The sequence below is a fragment of the Myotis davidii genome, unplaced genomic scaffold (assembly GCF_000327345.1).
Source record: "Myotis davidii unplaced genomic scaffold, ASM32734v1 scaffold142, whole genome shotgun sequence".
Taxonomy (NCBI): Eukaryota; Metazoa; Chordata; class Mammalia; order Chiroptera; family Vespertilionidae; genus Myotis; species Myotis davidii.
In genome coordinates this window covers 2,146,920-2,169,917 of record NW_006294400.1, presented here as the reverse complement: position 1 = coordinate 2,169,917, position 22,998 = coordinate 2,146,920, and the positions used below count along the sequence as shown (strand labels likewise).

The 22,998-nt window shown below is 44.4% G+C and overlaps 1 protein-coding gene across 4 annotated transcripts; it reads left to right on the top strand.

Annotated features, from left to right (window-relative positions):
• Nucleotides 1-805: 805 nt before the first annotated feature.
• ZBTB34 (zinc finger and BTB domain containing 34) lies at nucleotides 806-18,452 on the top strand. 4 transcript variants are annotated; one of them, XM_015567070.1, is made up of 3 exons: nucleotides 806-968; nucleotides 12,033-13,561; nucleotides 18,318-18,452. In XM_015567070.1, the coding sequence occupies exons 1-2, from the start codon at nucleotides 871-873 to the stop codon at nucleotides 13,555-13,557; spliced, it is 1,623 nt and encodes a 540-aa protein (XP_015422556.1). In that variant the 5' UTR covers nucleotides 806-870; the 3' UTR covers nucleotides 13,558-13,561; nucleotides 18,318-18,452. The 4 variants fall into 4 exon arrangements, with proteins under 4 accessions (XP_015422556.1, XP_015422555.1, XP_015422558.1 ...); XM_015567069.1 differs by having other exon boundaries at nucleotides 12,033-18,452; XM_015567072.1 differs by lacking the exon at nucleotides 806-968 and adding an exon at nucleotides 9,299-9,640 and having other exon boundaries at nucleotides 12,033-18,452.
• The last annotated feature ends 4,546 nt before the right edge of the window (nucleotides 18,453-22,998 follow it).

Below are 22,998 nucleotides of genomic sequence, written 5' to 3'. Positions count from 1 at the left end.
CTGCCCTGGGCTCTCCAGCCGCCGCCCGGGCGTCCGGGGATCCCCCGCTTCCGGGCCCTTCGCCCTCGAGGGCGCTACCCCTTTGTACGAGGCGGCCGGGTAGATGGAAACCTTGGGTAACCGGGCCGGGCCGCGGGGGTGGCGCTGCTCTTGCCCCAGCCTCCGCCTTTCCCCGGGCGGCACGTCGCGCTTGGCCCGAGACGTCTCCATGGTCACTTTCGCCCTCAGCCGGTCCTGCCATTCCCGAGGGCTGGGCCGGGGCTGCAGACAGGCTCCTTCTAGGCTTGGCGACTGTGCTTTAGGGCGGCCGGTCTGGGGGTCGCCGTCTTGAGGCTTTCCGCAAGCCTCTTCCGTGCCGGGCCTCAGTTTCCCCCTCTGGGCAGTGAGGGTTTTAGATGAGCCCCCGCAGACCCTTCCGACTCTGCCACCCCGTGCATGTCTGGAATTGGAAGGGCTGTCCCTGGTTCAGCATTTTGGGCAGTTTCACTGAAGACTTTTTGCAAATGGGGACTTTTTGGCCACTTCATACGGTAGGTTTCGGACAGGCTTTAAAATGACTCCAAGAAGCGTTTCTAAACCTGACCTGACGCGCAGTCCACCCCTTGCTTTTGTTCCTAGGAGCGGCCAGGCGCGTCCCTCCGAGTTTTTGCAGGCAACAGTTTTGTTGTGGCTCCTGTTTGCCCGTTTTCTCTTTGTTCCCCGGTTCGGGCCCTCTTTGCTTCACATCTGGATTATTGCAACAGCTTCTTAGCTGGTCTCCGACTTGAGAAGTACCCGCCTCCCCCATCCTTCCTTTATGCTAATGCCAAACTTAATATAGGAAGTAAAAAAAAAAAAAGTTGAGTGTTTGCTTGCTTATTAAATGTCAAGATGCTGTTCCATGTGGTGGGGGAAAGTGTGGTAGAAGACACATTTAGCCCCCGAGCAGTCAGCTTTACGCCGGGTGCTGAGACTTTACCTGCAAAGAGGTAATTTATTCGACAAGGCTGCCTGCTGTAGAATCAAGAGGAAGGAGAGATGGGGGTCATTATAGGCCAAGTGGTCAGGGAAGGCCTAAAAGAGGTAGTAGGGCTTGTTAAAGGGTGAGTAACACTGAGATAGGAAAAGAGGAATCAGGTCCAGTGATCTTAGGGAGTTAGTGAGTAGACCGGCCTCCTTGCAGAGAAGGATTCATATAGGCAGAGGGTAAGAGGAAGGATCGATTGGGCTAGTTCCTGGAAGAACTTGAACACTAGGCCAGAGTGGAAACTATTCTCTCTAGGCCGTGGTGAGGGCCGGAGACTAGGGTGGTTCCCGATAACTTGTCGGAGAGGACGGGAGCACTTAGGGGCCAGGTGATCAGGCCAGGGCATTGATACCACCTTGTGTCCAGCCGCTGCCCAGCCTGTCTTTTCACGGCTCTCCTTGGCTGGCCCCTCCTCACCTGCCCGAAACTATTCCCTGCTTCTCTCTCTCCCAGCTGGTCTCCTTTGGGAGCGAGTTTCTGACTGTCTCTAGGGCAGCGATTTTCAGCCAGTGTGCCACAAGGATTTTTAAAACATCTAACATCTGACTATTCAGTCAGGGGCACTGACCTCTTTTCCCTTCGATTGTCAATTTAAAAAAGAATGACAACAGCCAACACAACAATAGCTGTCCAGTGTGAGTGAATGAATCAAAATGATACTTTTGGGGGGAGGAGGAGGTCAGATCGGCAAAAAAGTTTGTATTTTTGTGTGCCACAGAACGTTAGGAATTAGTGTATGGGTACCATGAGCTGGAAACGCTTGAAAACCGCTTCTCCAGGGCTTTGCTCCTGCTGTTTCCCCTTCTGAAGCGCTGGCCTCCTTTTCCTTCTCCTCTGGGTAAATTCTCCATTTCACTTCCTTCAAGCCCCTGCTGCAGATAGACTTCCTCCAGGGTGTTCCCCGACTGCCCTACCCCCCTGCCTTTGTGGCCCTCGGAATCTACAGCGCAGGGTTCAGCACTTGTTCTTGTTCCTGGCCTGACTGGGAGGTTTTTGGGGCATTAGGCCCTAATGCATCTACCTCTCTGAGCCCTTGTAGTATCCAATTCTGTAGCTGGACTGCTTTAATAGGCACTCAAATACTTGATTTTTGTTGATAAACAGTTTTTTTAAAGGACATTCTGTGATCAGCTTTTTCTGTCCTGTGTGGCGTGCCTACTGCTGCCGTTCAGGTGGATGTGTTCAGTTTTCATTCTTAGGGTGCCGGTAACATAAAACCAAGTTTTGAAACATTAAAATGTTTACTCTTACTTGTGGGAAAAGAAAAAATATCATGTAATTCTTTGTTCAGAGGCTGTGGGGAAAGAAAGACCATCAATCAGCTTTGGAATCAGACAGGCCTGGGTTTGCATTCCAGCAAGGCCACTTACTACAGCTATGTGAACGCGGGCAATTTACATAATGTCTCCGAGCCTCCTTACTCACCTGCAGGGTGGGGATAAAATCCACTTCACAGAGCTGCTATGAGTTTTAAAATGAAAAAAAAAGTTTACGAAGAGCTGGCAAAACTTGCAGCACCTACTAACTGCTTATTACATTTTTAATCATCACTCTTATTAATATTAGGTGTGAGTGTACCACAGTGGGGATATGAAAGGCCGCCGAACCTCAGTGTGTCCAGTGAGTTGTGGGTTTCTGCATGTCCTGGGTTCTGCTTCTACCTTCCAGCTCAAGCACTTGTTAAAAATGCCAGTCATGAATCTAGAATGCCATCACTATGTCTTATTCTCATTAATTTTTATGTTGCTTTTGTTTAAATTCTACTTAGTGTTTGTCAGACTTCTTCATTGTGTTCATTTAATGTTTTGTGGCTGACAAACTGTTGAATATAGCTTAGTGAAGGCCATCACTGAATGTAGTTTAACTTCCAGTGGTTATTTTCTGGTTGATTTTGATGGCATGGAAAACCTCATGGGAGAAAGCAGTTCAAGGTGAGCTTTTCTAACCCTTTTGTCGTAAGAGACGGGACTTGATGTATTTTCCAGGCCCAGGCCCCTGAAATGCCAGCAGTAAGCACATATAGGATGCTGCTCCTCGACATTTTTTAGTTCTTTGCCTTAAGAAAGCTTGTTCATTCTTTTACCCAAAACAAGTCTTTCTAATTTATGATTGGAATTTTAAACATCTATTTGCTCACTTCATAGACAGAAGTAAAAAGAATGGACATTGTGCAGAGAAATGGATACAAACTACTCCAAGGTACAGTACATGGTAACCCCTTAATTATCACTGTGTCAGTGAGAATGCTTTCCACTCAAAGTTGATCAGTGAGTCCCACATCAGTAAAAACCCTGCGTCTCTCCAGGGTGCCTGGAATTAAATCTTACTCTTATAGGATTTAAGAATCCTGACTCTGGAGACTGATAGATCTGGGTTCCAATCCTGACTCAGCAGCCTTAATGACGTTGGGAAAGGCTCTTTGTCTCAGAGTTTGTTTCCTTATCTGTAGAATAAGGATAGCTGCACTATCTGTCTCACAGTGTTGTGAAGATCCGTGAGCAGGTGAAGGGCTTCCTTAGCATACAGCACACAGTAGGAGCTCAGTCACCGAGGTTTTCCGCATTGCCAGTAAGGTTAAAGGGGCCGTTCCTACCCTGCTAGGAAAGCTCAGAAGAAGCTTCTGATGTTTTGCAAGACAAACTCCACTGTGAAACCAAACCGCTCTCAGAATTAGTGTATCTGAGCAGCCTTGGAGAATGTTAGCGCCTTGGTGGGAAATCTAACAGTTTGGATAAAAATGTTCTTTCAGACTCACATGAATTAATGCAGTAAGAACTCTAGACTTGTTTTCTTTTAAATTAGGACGAGTGCTTCATGAATATCCATTGCAGGATGTCATTTTATTTATTTTTTCCTTGCCTGGGGTTTCAGCAGCACCAGAATGTTTGTTATTCGGCTGCTGCTTTCTAAAGGATTAGATTGTAATTCCTGACAGCTCAGTTTTAGTTTTGGTCTAGAATTGGGCAGAAATACCTAGAAAAATTATTTTTATATAGTTTTTACGGTTGCTCTCATGCCTGTCGTCCTTAGTGCCTCCTTCTGTCTTTTTAATGACTTTTTGTATAGGGAAAGTTAGGTATGTTTGGATCTTCAGTGCCCGATAGGGAAAGCCTTGTTTGAGTTGTGTCTCTCGGATCAGCATCCTGCAGGATTGGGAATCATGAGCATGTTGATTGAGAATAATGGTACCTCCGGGTGCCTTAAACAACTTTCAAGTTTGCAACCTTGCTTTCCTTTCTTGGAAGTGTCTCTGGGTGTTTTCAGATGACGGGGAGCACATTAGAATGGTGATGGGCTTGAGCAGCGGTCGCCAACCTTTCGGGCCTCACGGACCACCAGTGGTCTGCGGACCACCGGTTGGCGACCGCTGGGCTAGAGGGAAGGAGCCATCTTGCTAGATGCCTGCTGGCAGAGACGGTCCTGCATCTCTTGGGTCTTCAGCAGAGAAAGTTGAAAGCTGAGGGTGAAGCTCTGGTGACAGTTGTGGATTTTGAGCCACCAGCTTGGTTTAGGTTGCATCACCTGACATATGCTGAGAGCCTCTCTCTGCTGGACACACGGCTGGGTTTGGGCACACAGTCCCTGCCCTCAGAGCTCAGCAGCCCCGGAGGCTCAAAAACCAGTCCCTGGCTAATTGCTTGTACACTTTTGTTCTGACTGTCACTGTGGGGATCAGTCACAGAGCTGTACCTAAGGATGCTGTGGAGGCGATTTCAAGGCCCATGTAGATGATATTTACGTGTCCTTTCTCATTTTTAGGTTCTCTTCAGAGTGGGTCAACAGTGTGAGAAGATGTCACTGGTTTTGGTTTCCATTATACCATTTCATTACAGCTTAACAACGTGTGATACAGAAACGATGTGCTAAGGAGAGGGCTCGTTGTGAATGTTACCTCCATCATGAGGTATCATGCTCACTACAATACTTCTTTTCTGGTCTCAGCTGTCTTTTTCTGTCCTCACTCCAGTTTGTGCAGTTTTTGGTTACTCCTGGATTGGTAGCTCCAGGTCTCGTTTCTCTGCAGTTCCAGCCCCACATTTCCCACTGCTTATTGGACAGCTCTTCTCAGATGCCCAGTGGGTACCTAACTCAGCCTGACTGAGGCTGAACTAACTTGCCTCCTAGAATAGGTAGCTTCCCTCAATCTCCAAAACTTGTTGGGTCCTTCTCTAAACCCATCTTCAGGTTGGCGACGGCCAGATTTGGTTTGAGTTTTCTAATCCAGCATTCTAGGCCCTCCACACTCCAGCTGTGGCGCTTCTCTTTGCCATGCCACCCCTGTGCCTGGGCCCTAGCCACTACCCCAGACATTTTCACTCTTCTCTGCTCTTGCCACTCCTTCTGTCTTGAACGTTCTTCTATTTAAATACAAAATCCTGTTCAAATATTACTTCCACCATTAAGTTTTATTTTTGTACATTTTGATTTTTAAAAATCTTTTTGATCAAACATAATCAGTGTTAATTATTGTTCCTCATAGTTCTTTATTTCTGTCTCTATAATTGCTTGATAAAATAATTATTAATTTACAGCCTATCTTTCTCTAGATTCTTTGGTTTAAAAAATTATATATTCTTAGGTAACATGTCTTAGAAAAAAAATTTAGAAAGAATATAGCTATATGATTTTTTAAAAGTATAAAATAAAGTGTTCCCTTCCCTCTCTCCAGTCCTTAATTCTCATCCCCCAAAGCCACCAGCATTAATAGTTTCATGCATTTATTTCCAGAATGGCTATAGTAGCATATATTTCATGCAGTTGCTTCCAGAATGGCTACAGTAGCATATATTTTTCTTTTAAAAAAGTCCATTTATCGTTATTATAAAGGGGATCACATCTATACATACATCTTGTTCTATATCTTGCTTGTTTTGGCTAAATATTACAGCTTTTGTCAAAGCATACAGATCTACCTATTATTTTAATGGCTGCGGGTGTTTCATTGTTGATTGGTTTTTTGAATCAGCCTCTTGAGGTTGATCCCCTCTTAGTATTATTATTATTATTATTTTACTATAACAAATACAAGTGCTCAGTACAATATCCTAACAAACTTTTGTAAGTACTGTATATTTTAGGCTCAGTTCCCAGCAGTTAATTGTGAACCAAATGTCTTCTACGTTTTGATCCCTCTGACCAGATTATCCCTAAGGATTACGCTTGTCAGCCCTTTTAAAATGTGCCCAGATCTGATGCATTACAAATGGCCTCTCATTTTTTCTTTTTGTAATTCACATGCATTTAGTCATGAATAAAGCTAAACATCTTTTCATATGTGCTTTGGTCATATGTGTGTTTTTTTAACTGTTAATACCCTTTGCCTCTTCTATAGGATTTTTCTGTGTCACCTCCATCTGTTTGATTTATAATATAAATTAAGGAATTTGCAAAGTAGCCCTTTGTCAATTGTGCATGTATTTTTCCTCACTGTGTCATTTATTCTTTAAGGAGATTTTTTTTTTTTTTGTCATCAACTTCCATGTTGTCAAATGTATTTGTCTTTGCCTTTGTGGCTGCTGGGATTTGTCGTGTTTGGAAAGGCCTTTATATCCTTATTATAAAAAATTCATTCGTGCTTGCTTTTAGCTATTTTTTGGTGATAATCAAGTCTTTTTAAAATACTGTCATAAGAATAAAATGGCATTATCGGGGTGTGGTGCTACGTTCTGCAGCATTTGGGTGGGATCTTGCAAAGATTTCAAGTGCCTTTGCTTTACTAAGCCCTGTTGTCATATGGTCTTGCATCAGATCTAGTTTTATTTTCAGAGCCTGTGTGCATGGTTATTTCTAGGCCCCTCTCCTTCACTTTTTGCTTCAGGACTGTGGGAGGGCTGACCCAGCCTGGCTGGCATGGTGCTTTCTGGGACAGTACCACTCTCCGGTGGCTGTCGGCCATCGTCCTCACTGTGTAAATGGCCTCCCTCCTCTGGTACCCAGTCTGCTTTTGCTCCCCGACGTGTGTCCATTTTCTTCCCGAACCAGCTGGCTCTGCACTCCTTGTGGTTCTGTCTTGGCCCTGGCCTGCGCTGGCCTTGCTGCTGTTCTCGGTGCCTGGTCAGCCCTGGAGAGCCCCTCACGTCTGCTCTTGCTCTTTGAACACCAGTCTCAGTGCTGCTTTGAATTCGGTTGAACTTGGGCTGAACCTGTATCTTGGCAGCATCTGCTGTCTATGACTTTCACCTTCAAACAGTGAAACGACCAGTTACTTGAGCCCTAGATCAGTGGGTTCTAATTAGTTGAGGCTCTAGCATATAAAAATGGCTGTTTATTTAAGGCAGGTAATATTAGACAGAGTTAGGAGCTCTGAGGGGAAGGGGAATAAAAGCTGTGAATATGGAAGATATAATATACTTCAGCTGTCTGATCACAGCCCTTACCTCTACTAGAAAGAGGGTGCTGTAGTAAATTTCTAGAGCTGGAGTTGCTTGGTCACAGGAGATGTGCATTATAATTTTGGTGGATCTTACAAAAGTATACTCACTGAGGAAGGAGTAGGAGCCCTGGGTGGCAGTAGGACTTTTGCCACCTGTCCCTATTCCTTTCCCTGGCCCCCACCCTTGGGCAGGAATGTAACCTAGCAAGCTTTCTTTTCATCCTGCCTTTTCCTCAGCTCTTGCTGCCTCCTCCTGCTGCTCCTCCCATTCCCATTGGGCAAATTAAACAAGACTATTGCACAGGGGGTCTAGATGGGCAGACTGTGGAACAGGCCTGAGAGCCTCTTGCAGCCTCAGTTTCCTCATCTCTTAAGAGGGGAATAGTACCTGCCTTCTGGAGAAAGTCAAGAGGAGTCAGTGAAATAGCGCGTGGAGCCTCTATGACATGCCAGCAGGTATCAGGTATTCAGTAAGTGTTGGCTATAGATGGTGATGATGGGCTTTAGTGAGGAGGAGAGAGCAGAGGAGTGGCAGGGATCCCCTTTTACAGTTGCTGAGGCTAGTGTGGCGATGGCCGGATGCGTGCAAGCGGACAAATGTTCAGGCTGCCCTCATCAGAGGTGGTCCTTCCCAGGATCCACTGTTGAGACCCGTGTGGCAGAGTCAAAGACCACGGCAAAGGCTGTGTGCGAGTTGAAAGCCGCTTCCAGGTGTGAAAGTGTCTCAAATTAAAGAAATTGGGAGAGCGGGAGGCTTATATCCAATGGTCGAATGAGCAAAGGAAGAGGAGGAGCTGACAGTTTTGAACTTCCCAACAGACCATTTCAGCTAAGTCCTCTCCATGCATGCTTTTAAAAAGAAGTATTTCACATTCTTATCCAAAGTATAGTTTTTACAAACAAAACAAATGAAGTATTGTTAAAATAAGGATTAATGGTATTGAAGAAAAATAGCTTATATGTGCTTATTTTTGTTTTTGTTTTAAAATTAAAATACAGCAATGTAAATGTTTAGTTTGATGGATTTTTTTTGCTTAATGTGACAGAAAGACTAGTGATTAATCTACTGAATTAAAAACTACTGATGTATTTAGTGAGTGGAATAATCAAGTTCATTAATGTTTTCTGAAGCAGCTGCAAACTTAGTCTAAATGAAAAACTAATATAAATAACTTCTCTGCATTATCAAAAGTGATTTCCATTCCCGAATGCCTGAGTTGAGAGGCATCTGCATGAAGCTTGTATCAAACTGCAAGACAGGGACTCATTCATCTTTGAATTCCTTTGGTTTTGTGCATGCAGAAAATTGAAATGGAATGAATGTTTCCTATAAATGTAGAAAAATAAATTCCCAGTCATTATGCCATTTAGTGATTACAGTTAAATCTAATATGTACTTGCAGCACATATAATTAAAGGCTAATTTCCTTGATTTGCAAAGAGTTTTGACAATTCAGTAAAAAAGGTAAGTATGGGCAAAGGAGATGAATAGGCAATTCAAAGATAGACTTAGACAAATTGCCATTAAACATGAGAAAAAATGATCAACCTCACTTATAATTAATAAATGCACATCAAAGCCATGAGATACTGTTTTTACCTATTAGTTCCACAAAAGTGAGAAAGTTTAATACCCATTGTTGGCAGTTCTGGGGGGAATAGACACACTTCCATGTGCTGTTGGTGAAAGAGGAATTACTGCCCCCCTTTTGGGAGGTAATTTGGCATTACTGATCAAAATGAAAAACTAGGAGGGCATCCTATTCTGGTGAAGGGCACATGCCTGGGTTGTGGGCTCGATCCCCAGTAAGTGGTGTGCCGGAGGCAGCCGATCAGTGATTCTCTCTCATTGATGTTTCTATCTCTCCCTCTTGGAAATCAAGAAAAATATATGAGAGAGAGAGAGGGGGGGGGAGAGGGGGGGAGAGGATAAATTCGTGCTGGGAAATTGCTGATACAGAGGAGTGGAAGATCGTATTTGAACTTGATGTCTCTGTAAGAGGGGATGACTTCCTTTCCCTTAGTACCATTGGAGATAAATCAAGTCATTGGGTTTAGAACTTGTGATTTTTAATTGTCTTTTTCTCCCTTTAGCCTGGAAATGTGCCTGAGACTTAAATTCCCTCAGGAGTGTTGCTTGTTAACAGCTCTAGGCAGGAGCCTGCATCTCATTGTCACTGCCAAGGAAGTGCTAATGTAAAGGACAGGAGAGTGAAGCACTTCCCTTCTCATGTTGCAGTAAAGTGGAATCCCTCTCTTAGGTGTTAATCATGGTCTTTAGTTTTTTCTCTTCAGTGATTTCTTTTTTCAAGTGCAGTTCTTTACTTTTCTTCAGAGAAGATAAAAAGCCATACAGAGGAGAAAGAAGCCTCATTGTAAAACTATTTTCAGTTTTGCAGACTCTTACAGAAATTCTGTATTTTTTTCCTTTTTCTGCTGTTTTTCTCCCCAAGACTCTGTACCTTTAAATAGCCTAAACCTACCTTTTTTTTGACCTTTAATTCCAAAAGTCACTGTTTACTCACCCTTGTGTCATGAAAATACTGTAATGAATGGGTCACATTTGGACACTTGGTAGGGGCAGGCAGTCTGTGTTTCTAGAAGGCAGTCTAGGGTAGATATGAGCACGACCTCTGGAGCCAGACTAAGTTCATCCATTAGCGGTGGACCCGTGGCAAGTGTCTTAACTTCTTGTCCTGTTTCTTCATCTATGAAATAGGAACAATCGTAGTATTTTCCTCACACAGTTCATAGAGGATCAAATGAGTTAATATATATAGAACGTGTTTAGCACAAGTTAAGTACTCATTGTATGTGAACTATTAAGCACTTTTATTGCATTAATTTCCCTCATTTAATTATTAAGAAGTTGTGTTGGGAAGTAGTTCTTTCAAAACCTTTTGTAGATGAGGAAATCAGTTAACTGACTTGTTAAGTGATTTAAATGTTCATTGTTATTATTTTTATTAGAAAGTGGCAGAGCCAGGATTCTTCTTGAAGTCTAACTTCAAAGCAGTTCTCTTTGTTACACCATCCTGTCTCCCTAAAAGGAGTCTATAATAGCCAACCTTGACCATGTGCCAAGCAGCCATTGTGCTAAGTGCTTCCTACTTCCTACATGTGTTCCTCATAACCCGTAAGGCAAGGACTAGTATTCCTATTTTAAAGATAATAAAACTGAGACTCAGGTTATAAAGTACCTTGCCCAGAGTTTTACAAGTGGAAAGAAGGATCATTTGAGCACAGATCTGACTCTAAATTCATGCTCCTAATGGTTTTATTTTATTTTTTTATCCTTTAAAAACTGGATGAGGTATCTTAACAACTTTTTAATGTTTCTTATTTTTAATAAGTAATACATTCACATAGTTGAGAAATTTTAAGAGTCTAAAAAGATTCACTGTAAGCTAATAGATTTTCTAGCTATCTCTTTGCAAGAGGCAGTTAAGATTTATTGTATCATTCCAGAAATATTCTGCGCATATCCATCTGTTGTGCATACTAGGTGTACCAGTTAATAATGCCGATTTTGTAATCAAAGAAAACATGATAATTTCAAGAGAAACATTAAAAGTGCTTTATTCAAAGTAATGTCCATCGCTAGCTACACATTTCCCCCATCTTTCAGGTAATTTGTGGATACCGTCCCAATGGAACTTTTCTTATTTTGACGCAAACCATTCAGAGACCCAATTTTCCGCTTCTTCGTATGTTTTGAAGTACTGCTCAGAAAGTGCGTGTGGCATCAACTGGAACAAGTGGTAATCTGAAGGAACAAGTCTGGTGGGCAGGGTCTGCACTTGGCAAAATAATAAATTAAAACTTCCCACAAATGCTTTTTTGGCACAAAATTTGACATTTTTAAGCGTAAAAATATCTAAGATGGTGCCTTGACTGGTTTGGCTTAGTGGATAGAGCATCGGACTGCAGACTGAAGGGTCCTAGGTTCGGTTCTGGTCAAGGGCATGTACCTTGGTTGCGGGCACATCCCCAGTAGGAGGGGGGGGGGTGCAGGAGGCAGCTGATGGATGTTTCTCTCTCATGGATGTTTGTAACTCTCTATCCCTCTCCCTTCCTCTCTGTAAAAAATCAAAATATATTTTTAAAAAAATATCTATGATAACACCTTTAGAAAATTTGACATATGAAGTTTTGAAACTTGTTGTCAATACAACAAAATAGCATACATATCAAATCGCATATATATCAACATGTGTAACTCCATCTATTGAAAAAATCTGCATTATTAACCGGTACACCTAGTATACAAATAAGACAGAACATTATTTAGATGAATTTTATTTTTTACAGAATCCTCAAAACTAGATGAAACAGGGAAATATTTTTTCTAAAATGAGACTAAATGCTCAGTCAGAGCTGAAATAGCCCTACTATGTGTAGCATATTTTAATTTTGATCAAGATGAAAGTTTGGCAGTTAGGATACTGACCTAATCGATCATTTGGTTATTTGACTTTAGGTGAATTAACCAAGACATGAAAGACTAAAAATAAGTAAGAGGAAGAATGCTCAGGCCGAGCCTAGGAGGTACAGTAGCTACAGTGGTGGTGGTGCTATTTTGCCAGTTTGTGCTTCTGCTGCTTGTACTGGTGAGAAGTCATTGGTGAATTATGAAACTCTCTCTTTCCACAGATTACGCTTCATGTCAGTAGCAATGGACAGCAGCAGTTTTATTCAGTTTGATGTGCCCGAGTACAGCAGCACCGTTCTGAGCCAGCTAAATGAACTCCGCCTACAAGGGAAACTATGTGACATCATTGTCCACATTCAGGGTCAGCCATTCCGAGCCCACAAAGCAGTCCTTGCTGCCAGCTCCCCGTATTTCCGGGACCATTCAGCATTAAGTACCATGAGTGGCTTGTCAATATCGGTGATTAAAAATCCCAATGTGTTTGAACAGTTGCTTTCATTTTGTTACACTGGAAGAATGTCCTTGCAGCTGAAGGATGTTGTCAGTTTTCTGACGGCAGCGAGCTTTCTTCAGATGCAGTGTGTCATCGACAAGTGCACCCAGATCCTAGAGAGCATCCATTCAAAGATCAGTGTTGGCGATGTTGACTCTGTTACCGTTGGTGCTGAAGAGACTCCAGAGAGTCAGAATGGAGTTAAAGACGGCGGCTTCTTTGCCAACCCAGTTGAGATCTCTCCCCCATATTGCTCTCAGGGACGGCAGCCCACCACAAGCAGCGATCTTCGGATGGAGACGACGCCCAGCAAAGCTTTGCGCAGCCGCCTACAGGAGGAAGGGCACTCAGACCGAGGGAGCAGCGGGAGTGTTTCCGAGTACGAGATTCAGATAGAGGGGGACCATGATCAAGGGGACCTGCTGGTGAGGGAGAGCCAGATCACTGAGGTGAAGGTGAAGATGGAGAAGTCCGACCGGCCCAGCTGTTCCGACAGTTCCTCTCTGGGAGACGACGGCTACCACACTGAGATGGTTGATGGGGAACAAGTGGTGGCGGTGAACGTGGGTTCCTATGGTTCTGTGCTCCAACACGCATATTCCTTTTCCCAGGCGGCCTCACAGCCAGCCAGCGTATCAGAAGCTTTTGGAAGTTTGAGTAATTCCAGCCCATCCAGGTCCATGCTGAGCTGTTTCCGAGGAGGACGGGCCCGCCAAAAACGGGCTTTGTCTGTCCACCTGCACAGTGATCTACAGGGCTTGGTGCAGGGTTCAGACGGTGAAGCTGTGATGAATAACCCTGGGTACGAGAGCAGTGCCCGGGAGAGGAGCGCCAGAGGTCACTGGTACCCCTACAACGAGAGGCTCATCTGCATTTACTGTGGAAAGTCCTTCAACCAGAAAGGAAGCCTTGACAGGCATATGCGACTCCATATGGGAATCACCCCCTTTGTGTGCAAGTTCTGCGGGAAGAAGTACACACGAAAGGACCAGCTGGAGTACCACATCCGGGGCCACACTGATGACAAACCATTCCGCTGTGAGATCTGCGGGAAGTGCTTTCCATTCCAAGGTACCCTCAACCAGCACCTGCGGAAAAACCACCCAGGAGTAGCTGAAGTCAGGAGTCGCATCGAGTCCCCTGAGAGAACAGATGTGTATGGGGAACAGAAACTAGAAAATGACCCATCAGCCTCCGAGATGGCCCTAGATTCCCGGATGGAAATTCATACAGTATCCGATGCTCCTGATTAAGATGGTAAAGAAGTGCACCCAAACAAAGCACATTAATCCATGCATATTTGTGATTTGCTTTGTTGTAATCTTTAGTTTTCCCAACCATCTGGAAATCTCTTGGTCTCTTGGCAGTTTTTCTAAGGGTTCTGGAAGGAACACTTCATTGTGTTTATTCTTCGTCCTCCCTTCCCCAAGGAGCTCAAAGCATGAAGGGCATCATATCCAGGGAAAACACAGGCTGACAGTATTCCTCTTTGGCTGAACTCTTAATCCAAAATCTGCCAGTGTTTAGCTATGCCAACTGGTTGACCCTGTATTCTCTGCCAAGAGGCATACTCTCGCTGGGCCATCATGCACTGGCACCAGAGCATCTCCATGGAGAGGGACTAGGATGCCATCAGCCGATATAAATGGGTAACCTTTTCTAATTTAAAATTACTTTTACGAATAGTTAGACAATTTATATATATATATAATAAAGTGATTATTATATATATAGTATATATATATACATTCTCAAATTTGGTTTTATTCTGGTTGAGGTGAATGTAAGAGGAATATATAATTTAATACAATGTGAACAGGGCTTTTGACTCTGTCATCCCTACCTAATATGTTAGGGTTTTGCCCCTTTATTTCCCTTAGAAAAGAATGTTAATAGGTTTTCATATACATTAATTATGGTGTCCAAAAGCAAGCAAAGCAAATCACAGTGTTCATAGCTCTGCTTCCTAACAAATACATAAACCAAATGCCATAAAACCTACTCAACTCTGGTTGGAAACCATTTGGAATTTTTGTTAGTTGTCCAGTGGGTAAGCTGGATGACCCGTGGTGCTGACCCTTTTTACATATTGTAGTGTTTTATTAGCCAACCCCAAAGGAGCCGTGGTTTTCAGTGTTTTTACTGGCCTCCGAATCTACCTTCATTCCGTACTGTAGAAACATACACACCAGGTAACTAAATCGAATCACTCTACCGTGAGTTACTACTCGCACTAAAGGAAAGGGATTTGTAGTTCTGTCTACAATATTTTCCAAGCAGTGTTGTAGGGTTTTATTTTTCTTCTTTCTCTTTTCAAACAGCCAGTTCAGGTGCACAGCAACTTTTTCTACATGCAGTTCCCAGGGAAACTGCACAACTTGGAATTTGTACTTTTGTAAAGATATACTCTATGGGAATTGCAAGCAATATATCTATCTTAGGATTATGTGTGCTAACGAGAGCCTCCGTGGCTCCCCCACTCTCAGTGTTTCCTGCTTAAAGAAACCAACAGTTAACAAGCCCTCTGAGAGCCTCTGTGTGTCACCAAATCTGTGTGTGTCACCATTTATTTTTTTGGTCACGTGGTGCTATCTTTATGTATCTTTTAGGTCAGTATAGTTGTAGAAAATGTGAAATCTAAGGGGAATAGTGAATTTCAGTTTTTTCCCTCTCTTGAGTTTCTAGCTTGAAAAGAGACCTCAAAAACATGTGCTGGCAAACACATTACTGTATGAAAACATACCTGAGTCCTGTTGAATAATATTTTATTAGTGCTTTAGGAACTGTCTTCAGTTCTATATTTTGTCCACCCATGGACTTTACAAGATTGCTTTGGTACTGTAACCTCTGACAGTAATTTGGTGAACAGTTTGGTGGTGGGTTTGTGCTGAAGGTTGGGAGTGGGAGGTCAGCTCTCCATACACTCGGCCTGAGAGCCTTGGCTCTGAAACTCACGAGGTCGTCTCCTTGGGAGAACAGCACAAACCACCTGAGAGAAAAACGAAATGGCAACCTCAGAGGCTAAGAGTTAAAGGAAAACAAAAATAGGTGTTTGCTGGTTTTCCATGCTTTTTTGACTCTTAAAATACCAAGAATGGTGGGGGTGTGGGGATTATTTTTTTGTTTTGTGGGGGTTATTTTGAGAAAAAATGAGTCATTCAGGCCCCCGTGTGCGACAGTCCCAGGGACGGTGGCTGTGTGGCGGCATCTCCTTAGCACACAGGATCTGTGCACATGGGGGCTGCTGCGCTCCACATCAGTGTTACTACGTACAGTTCCGCTCGAGTCCTGCTGCTCCGGGAGCAGCTCTTGCTAAATCGGGTATTGTATGCCTTTTTCCTGTCGAACTGCCTAAGTAAGGGGCCCGTCTCTCCCTGCAGCACTTGCTCAACCCCGTCAAAGCAGCCAGCCACAGGGGGAGGCTGGACCCCAGTGTTTACCCACTTAAATATGTCCTGGGGTTTCAGGTAAATGTTTGTGATTTATGTTTCCTTACATGAATCAGTTTGGTTTTGATTTTTTTTTTTTTTTAAGAATGAAATGCAAAAAAATTGTTTTGTGATACAAAATTAGGTTGGTGGCAAGAAATTCCCAAATCGAGGACATGAGAGGTGAGGCTCAGGGAAGGCACCTCCTTTCACTCAGGCTTGGGGCCTTCTGAGAGGTCCCCAGAGCATTTTGTGATTGATCAGAAAGGCAAGGCAGGAGGGGAAGACACTTTGGGCGGGCACCTCCAATGTCCTAGTTCTCGTCACCGTGTCTGTCTTACTGTTATTTACATGGAGTTCTTTGTATTTGTCAATTTGTTTATCTGGTTTGAGTTTACCAAAGAGTGACTTATCCAAAATTGTCTTTGACAAAAATATACATTGCTTTGATTGTACAGTTCAGGTTCAGACATTGTAATGGGACTGTTAAGAGGCAGAAAATTGATTGAGTTTCCCTCGAGTAATCGTAATTCCACATTTTGCAAGTTCCACTTGCTCCCATTCATGTTGCTAACACTTTACCCTTTCCACTGCTAGCAGTGTTAAGAAAGAATTCTCAAGCCATAACACAGTACTGTAAGGTTCCACAGGGCTTCGAGGGAGGCAGCGCAGAGGCCAGCACGCAGCCGTCGCCTCTGAGCGTGCGCACTGCCGTGCTTCTCAGTGTGCGTGGCGGGTGAAAGATTACTCCATTCAGATCGGGCAGCAGCAATACTTGTGCCTTGTCACATGAGGATGTGCCAGGAGGCTTAACGGGACCACAGAACAGAAACATTCTCTCCCCGAAGTTCACCTCACGTCTCCGCAGACGAAGTACGCTGTGTAACTCCTTTTGGAAAGCAAAGTCCCTATTTCTGTACAGTTTTAGATTAGATGTTTCATTTATAACAGATGCAGAAATCAATTAAGATAAAAGTGATATGTGAAGAAATCTTTTACAGTAAAATATATCCTGAGTTCACCTAGGTCTGTTCATAATTGAGTCTCTTCTTGAGCTACCTTTTCCATACACAGGCAATGTGAAGACAGCGACAGTGTCCTTTCCTATAGAGTTTTACCTGTTATTACAAACTGTGAAAACAAAGACTTTTATACTTGTACTGTTTGTGGTTCTAAACAGTTATTTTCATTCTAATCAGTTCTCTACCCTCTACTTTCTACTAAAGCTGTAAATACATTTAGAAATTATATTTGTAAATATAGTATATGAAGACAAGTTAATTTTTGGTCAATGGGAAAAACCTCCCAGTTGACCCTGCCTTGGCAGGTTTTTTTTTGTGTGTGTGTGTGTTTTTTTTTTAAACAGCAGAGAAAGGATACTGTCGGTTCACTGTTAAGCAGAATATACTGTAGAACTAAATTGATCATTTTCAATCTTCCAGAGCATGAGTAGGTGTCTTTTCTAACGATAGCAGTTCTAACCAAGTCTTTGTTTCCCCTTAGCCCAGACCATAGGCCTGCATATTTTTTTGCCTGTGGTTTTGTTTTTGCTTTTGTTTTTACAGCCTAGGCTCTAGGAAGAATTTACAGGAACACAAAACAAGGGCTGAGGGGGGAAGTCATCTATGTGAATAAGCTTTACTTTAAAGAAATCAGTGTATTTTATTTTAACAACCTTTTCTATTAGTTACTGTGATTTTGTTGTCGTCGTCGTCGTTATTGTTAAATTCTGTAATGGTTTCCTGTGAAGCCTCCACTGAAAGGGACTCAAATATGCAACACCTAAACTCTTTTCCAAGGGCACACGGCCCTTGGATGGTGCTTCTAGACTGGTCAGGGTTATTTATTAAATTTTATATATGAAAGTATTGGGGAACTATGTAAATTCTTTATATGAAACTATCTAGTTCATAAATCATAGATTTCATATTACTCAGTGCAACTGAACTAAGAGTTCAGAGGAGTCATTCACATTGTTCCAAATTTGTAATGGTTGTCACACGCCACATACGTCTTTTCAGTAAGTGCCAGGGTGTTTCCACTGTTTCTGCCCAGTGCTTGACCTCTTGGCCCGGAAGAGAACCTGTGTTCTCTGGGTCTGCACAGACAGGGCTATTGTAGTTCTTGATCAAGTCCTGGAGTGAGCCTTGCAGCAGATTCAGTACATGGACCTTTTGCTGCCCCTCAGTGACAAGTATGCTGTGAATTCAACCATTGGACTTGCTGTGCCCAAGCCTTTGGTTGCTGCCCTGACTATAGTAAAAGGTAAACTTACCTAGTTTCTTTGAGAATGACCATTTTCCTAATGTGAAAACCATCTATCTCTCTCACCACTTTTATTAGTAGGGCTAACTTTTTTTCCGTTATAAATGGTTGAGCAATTTGAATGACTTAACAGTGTCATTATCTTGCAATATAAACTGGTAACCTCACAACTCCACACTTCATCACCACATGAAGTAAATGAAGCTAGCTAAGCGGATGCTGTATCAACTAGTAACTTGCCATTAAGGATTATTTTATAGCATGAATTTAAGACTTATTTATTCAAATGATATTTTACTCTTGTATTCATTTTGTTTCAGATTTGTGACATGAATATTTCAGTGCTGCTTAATTTTGTTCTGAATTCTTGTTTCTTGCTTGTAAATGGCTTTTTTATGGTATAAATAAAGTCCATGGAAATTGCTGTTTGTAAATAAAAATGCTGCTAGAGCAAACGTGCTGTGGTCTCCCTCTGTGTCTGCCCCTCTTCACTAACAAACATCCGGAATGTCATAGTTTCTGTAACCACCGTTTTCGAAAGGTTAGGATTTCATAAACGCCCTTGTGCCACTGCGGTGCTGGGAAGAGGAGAAGGAAGCTGGTCTGTTTCTGACCTTTCTTTTGTGTGGCGAAGACTGGGTTTTCAGGGGCCCGGTGTGTCCCCAGGCGAATCCCTGTGAATCGTCTCCCCACTGGCTGGCACAAGTACCCTTTGGCTCCTTTGAATGTGTCTTGTTCTCCTGCCAGAGGGCTTGGAACTGCACGTGCCATCTCTAACTTCTCCCTCAGCCTGTAACTCCTCTTCAGTTCTCAGCTCAGCGAGGGTTCCCTTCCCACAGCAGCCCTTCCAGGTCAGGCCCCTTTAACAGAGACTTTTATTGAGCTGGGTACCTGTCCTTCAGAACACTTACTTCAATTGGTAATTGTATATTGACTAGTGAGATTATTCAATTAACTAGAGGCCCGGTGCACAAAAACTGTACATGGGGTGGGGGCTGGGGGGCAGTCCCTCAGCAGGCCTTCTCACAGTTGGACATCCTTAGCGCTGCTGCAGAGGCAGGAGAGGCTCCTGCCACCACCGCTGTGCTTGCCCTGTGGGAGCGCACTGACCACCAGGGGGCAGCTTTTGCATTGAGCGTCTGCTCCCTGGTGGTCAGTGCGTGTCATAGTGACAGTCATTCTGCCATTGGGTCAATTGCATATTAGCCTTTTATTATATAGGACTAGAGGCCCGGTGCATGAAAATTTGTGCATGGGGGGTCCCTCAGCCCAACCTGCCCCCTTTCACAGTCCGGGAGCTCTCAGGGGATGTCTTACTGACAGCTTAGGCCCGCTCTCCCCGGGGAGTGGGCCTAAGCCGAAGTCTGGCCTCCCTCTGTGGTAGGCGACCAGGCCCATCACCCCATTGCTGCCTGAGCCCTAGGCCTCGCAGCCACCGGGGCTCACAGCTGCCTGAGCCCACGGCTGCCTGATCCCCAAGCCTTGCAGCCGCTGTGACTTTGGATGGACATCGGAAGATGTCCACTCTAATTAGCATATTACCCTTTTATTAGTATAGATGTTTCTCCTAGCCTGTAAGTTCCATGACAAAAAGGACCCTGGACTGTTTCCCCCACCTGTATATCCTTAGTACAGGATCTGTCACCACAGCAGGTACACATGAAGGACTGAATGAATGAGCAAATGCATGTGTTCTGGGAGGGTTGAGCAGGACTGTTGCCTGGGAAGAGGGTGGAGATCAAACCTGGCTTCTACACTGCTAGAGCCAGCTTGCTCCTTGGTGTAAAACCAGGTCTCTTCCTTCTCACTAGGGCTTCTATATAGGTGAGTGGGCAGTGAGCTGGTGCGCAGTGCAAAGGTCCTGTAGGAACCAGCTTCACTTGCCAGCTGGGGGCCTGGGGACTCTGAGGTACTCAAGGGTATGATGGAGAAAGTGCACTGACTTGCCAGTCTGGAGACCTGGTTTCCAGCCACCGGAAGCAGACACACTGAGTCAAACCTGATGTGCAGATGAGCAGATGTATTGCTGGCGAAGGCCCTTGGCAGTAGCTGGCTCTTTCCATTGGTCCTGAAGTCATGGTCTGTCTTCATTTTTGTTTCTTCCAATTACAATACATACAACTGGCCAAGCCCGCCTGGCTTTAGGGATGTTTATGGTATCCTTTATAATGTTAAAGGACCATCACCAATCCCTTTTTGCTTGCTGGTCTTCACCTCTGTTTCCTGGGCCATTTCCTCAAGCCTCAATGACAAACATCTCACATGATGTTTTCTTTTTGTTTTTCACAACAGGACTAACTTGCATACCTCTTGTCAGCAAATAGGGCTCAATTTTCTCAGAACACAGGTGTTAAAAAGAGGCCACCTCCAAGGAAACAAATGTGGGACATTACAACCTGGGGGAGTGCCTTGGAGCCCTCTCTGGGTGATTCCTGTGCGAAGCTGGGCTAGAGGTATAATGCAGTCTCCCCCGGGTAACCTGCCTGGGACAGCAGGGCCAGAACTGCCTCCCTTTCCTCTCCAACTCAGACAGCAATTAGGTCCCTGCCCTCATCTTCGAAAGAGGTTGCTTACTAGGACTTCTGCTCCTGCCTCTGCCCTAATGGAGCTTGGCTCTGATCAGTCTGGCTGGTCCTCTAGGGGAGAGCGACATTCCCTTTAGAGGCGGCCAGCTCGGTGTTGCTGGTGGTTGTGCTGTCTCCTCCAACTACGTAGACAAGCCCACCCCAAGCGTTGCTGGGAGACAGTGAGGTCCTGGCACTCGACACATTTCTTCATCCCTTTTGGCCTGGGCCTTGGCACTCTGATCAGCCCTTGCGCCGCAAGATCTGCCCCTGTCGTACTCACTGGGCCCCTCTAGTGGCCGTGAGTGGCCCAAGCCTCTGAGCTAGAATGGATTGCAAGTTTGTACCACCTTCGGGTGCCATGTGAGTGTGTGTGTGTGTTCTCTAAAATGTGCAAATTGGAGGATAAATCATTCTGAATTGTTCTCCCTTTCCCACCGTGCTTAACATGGGAGGGAAGACCCTTCCACTCTCGTAGGAGTGGGAAGGGACCACCCAGGCTCTCTACTCCCTGCCTCCCAATGCAGGGACTGCTGCAGTAGTCCATGGAAGTAATCTCCAGTTTCTACCTGCTTGTGGAAACTGGCTGCCTCCCAAGGGACTGCATAGTTGACAGCTATCCATGCTAGAAAGTCCCTCCTCCTCTGAGCACAAAAGCCACCTGCCTGGAGTTAGGCTTGTGGTTCTTGGTTCTTCTCCACAGGACCCCAGCACACTGCAAACAGGCAATGACAGCAGCCCCGGCTCCCAGGCCTCTCTTGGGCTTTTCTAGACTTATGTGACTCTGGGCTATTTTTCCCATCCGCTGGGCCATGAGGACATCTGTCTGCCCACCTCCCTCTACTACGAGGTTTTCACAAACATTATTATGAGACATGTTTCTGACAGAATTTTGTTGGAATTGAGGTGGTGGAATCCATAACTTGGAAGAACACTTCTTTGGCAAACAAATTACTTTTGTGGGACTGTTATTTTAAGTAGCCTGTCTCTGCTAGACGTTCTAGTCATCGCACATCGGGCTCCCTGGAGCTGTTTTCAGGTTTTCTGTTGTTTTTTTTTTTAACCCCTCAGCTCCTTCCCTTTCTCCCCTCACATCTCCAAATATTAGTGAGACTCGAAAGGGGCCTTGAATGTGGGAGCTCTGGGCCCTGAGAATGGACCCTGGCATCTGAATTTCCTGAGGCCTCACACCGTTCCCTCCATGAGCATCTCTCCCTGGATGGTCCATTCTCTCCAGGGCACTCGGGCTTTCCTAGCCTCCCAGCACTGGTGCTAACTCAGCTGGGCAAAGAGGTTCTTGTCTTGTATGTATCATCTTTGCAGAGGGGCCATTTGCTGGCTTCTTATCACTTCCTCTCTATCCTTTCAACACAACTGCCTCCCCACACTCTGGTCTCACTCACCCCTTCTTGCCTGCTGGACCCTGGCTAGGCTTCTGGTGAAATGGAAATGCTGTTAGGTGTTCCATAACGAAACTACTCATTGCCTTCTTTCCCTCCACTGCATGGTCCTCCTATCCCCAGAATGGGCCTCCAGGGACCTCCTGCCCGCACGTTGTGTTGTATGGCCCCACTTCCAACTGAGTTCAGATACGGCTGCAGGCACTGTGAGTGTTAGAGTTTTTCACCCTGAAGGTAGACCCAGCCCTTTCTGTCCACAATTTTGTGGAAATATTTTCCTCATGAAGTATCAGGTGCTGATGTACCACATTCCCAGCAGAGGTCAAACAAACTCTCATACTGTAAACAAGTGTCCTTTTAGCAACCTATTGAATGCCACATTTTTTGCATTTTTGAGGTTTTTTTTGTTGGTGATTTCTCTGACCCGCAGGCTCAGTGCTGAAGTGCTGTCTAGTGATCCCAAGCAAAGGAAGGCTGTGAGGGGCCTTACAGAGGAAACGCATGTGTTAGATAAACTTGGTTCTGGCATGAGTTAGAGAGCTGTTGGTCGTGAGTTCAATGTTAAGGAATTAACAATATATATTAAGGTGTCTTTAAACAGAAGCACACATAAAACAAGGTTATGTTTTGATTGATTCCCAGCAATGTTGTGCAGAGCCTCACAGGAACCGTACCCTGTATGTTCCCTAGGAACAATGGTTTAATTAGTGTTCACAATGACTTGATAGGGCATAACTACTGCAAGTAACAAGAGTCGACTGTACTTTTCAGTGGTGGACTTTAACTAGTAACCTTTGTAGCAAGGAATGCTGGGAAATGGAGTTCTCCTAAGCATCCAGACTTTGTGATGATACATGGGAGAACACAGGAGGGGGAAGCAGATGCCACACAGAATTCAACATAGGGAAATAAATGGTCAGGGAGCTGAAGAGGGTTGAGAGAACCACCAGACTGTGATGCAAACCTGACTCTAAGTGAAGAAGGGAGGGGAAGGCAGTGTGTGGAAATCGTCAGAGGAGTCCCATTATCACCCAGGG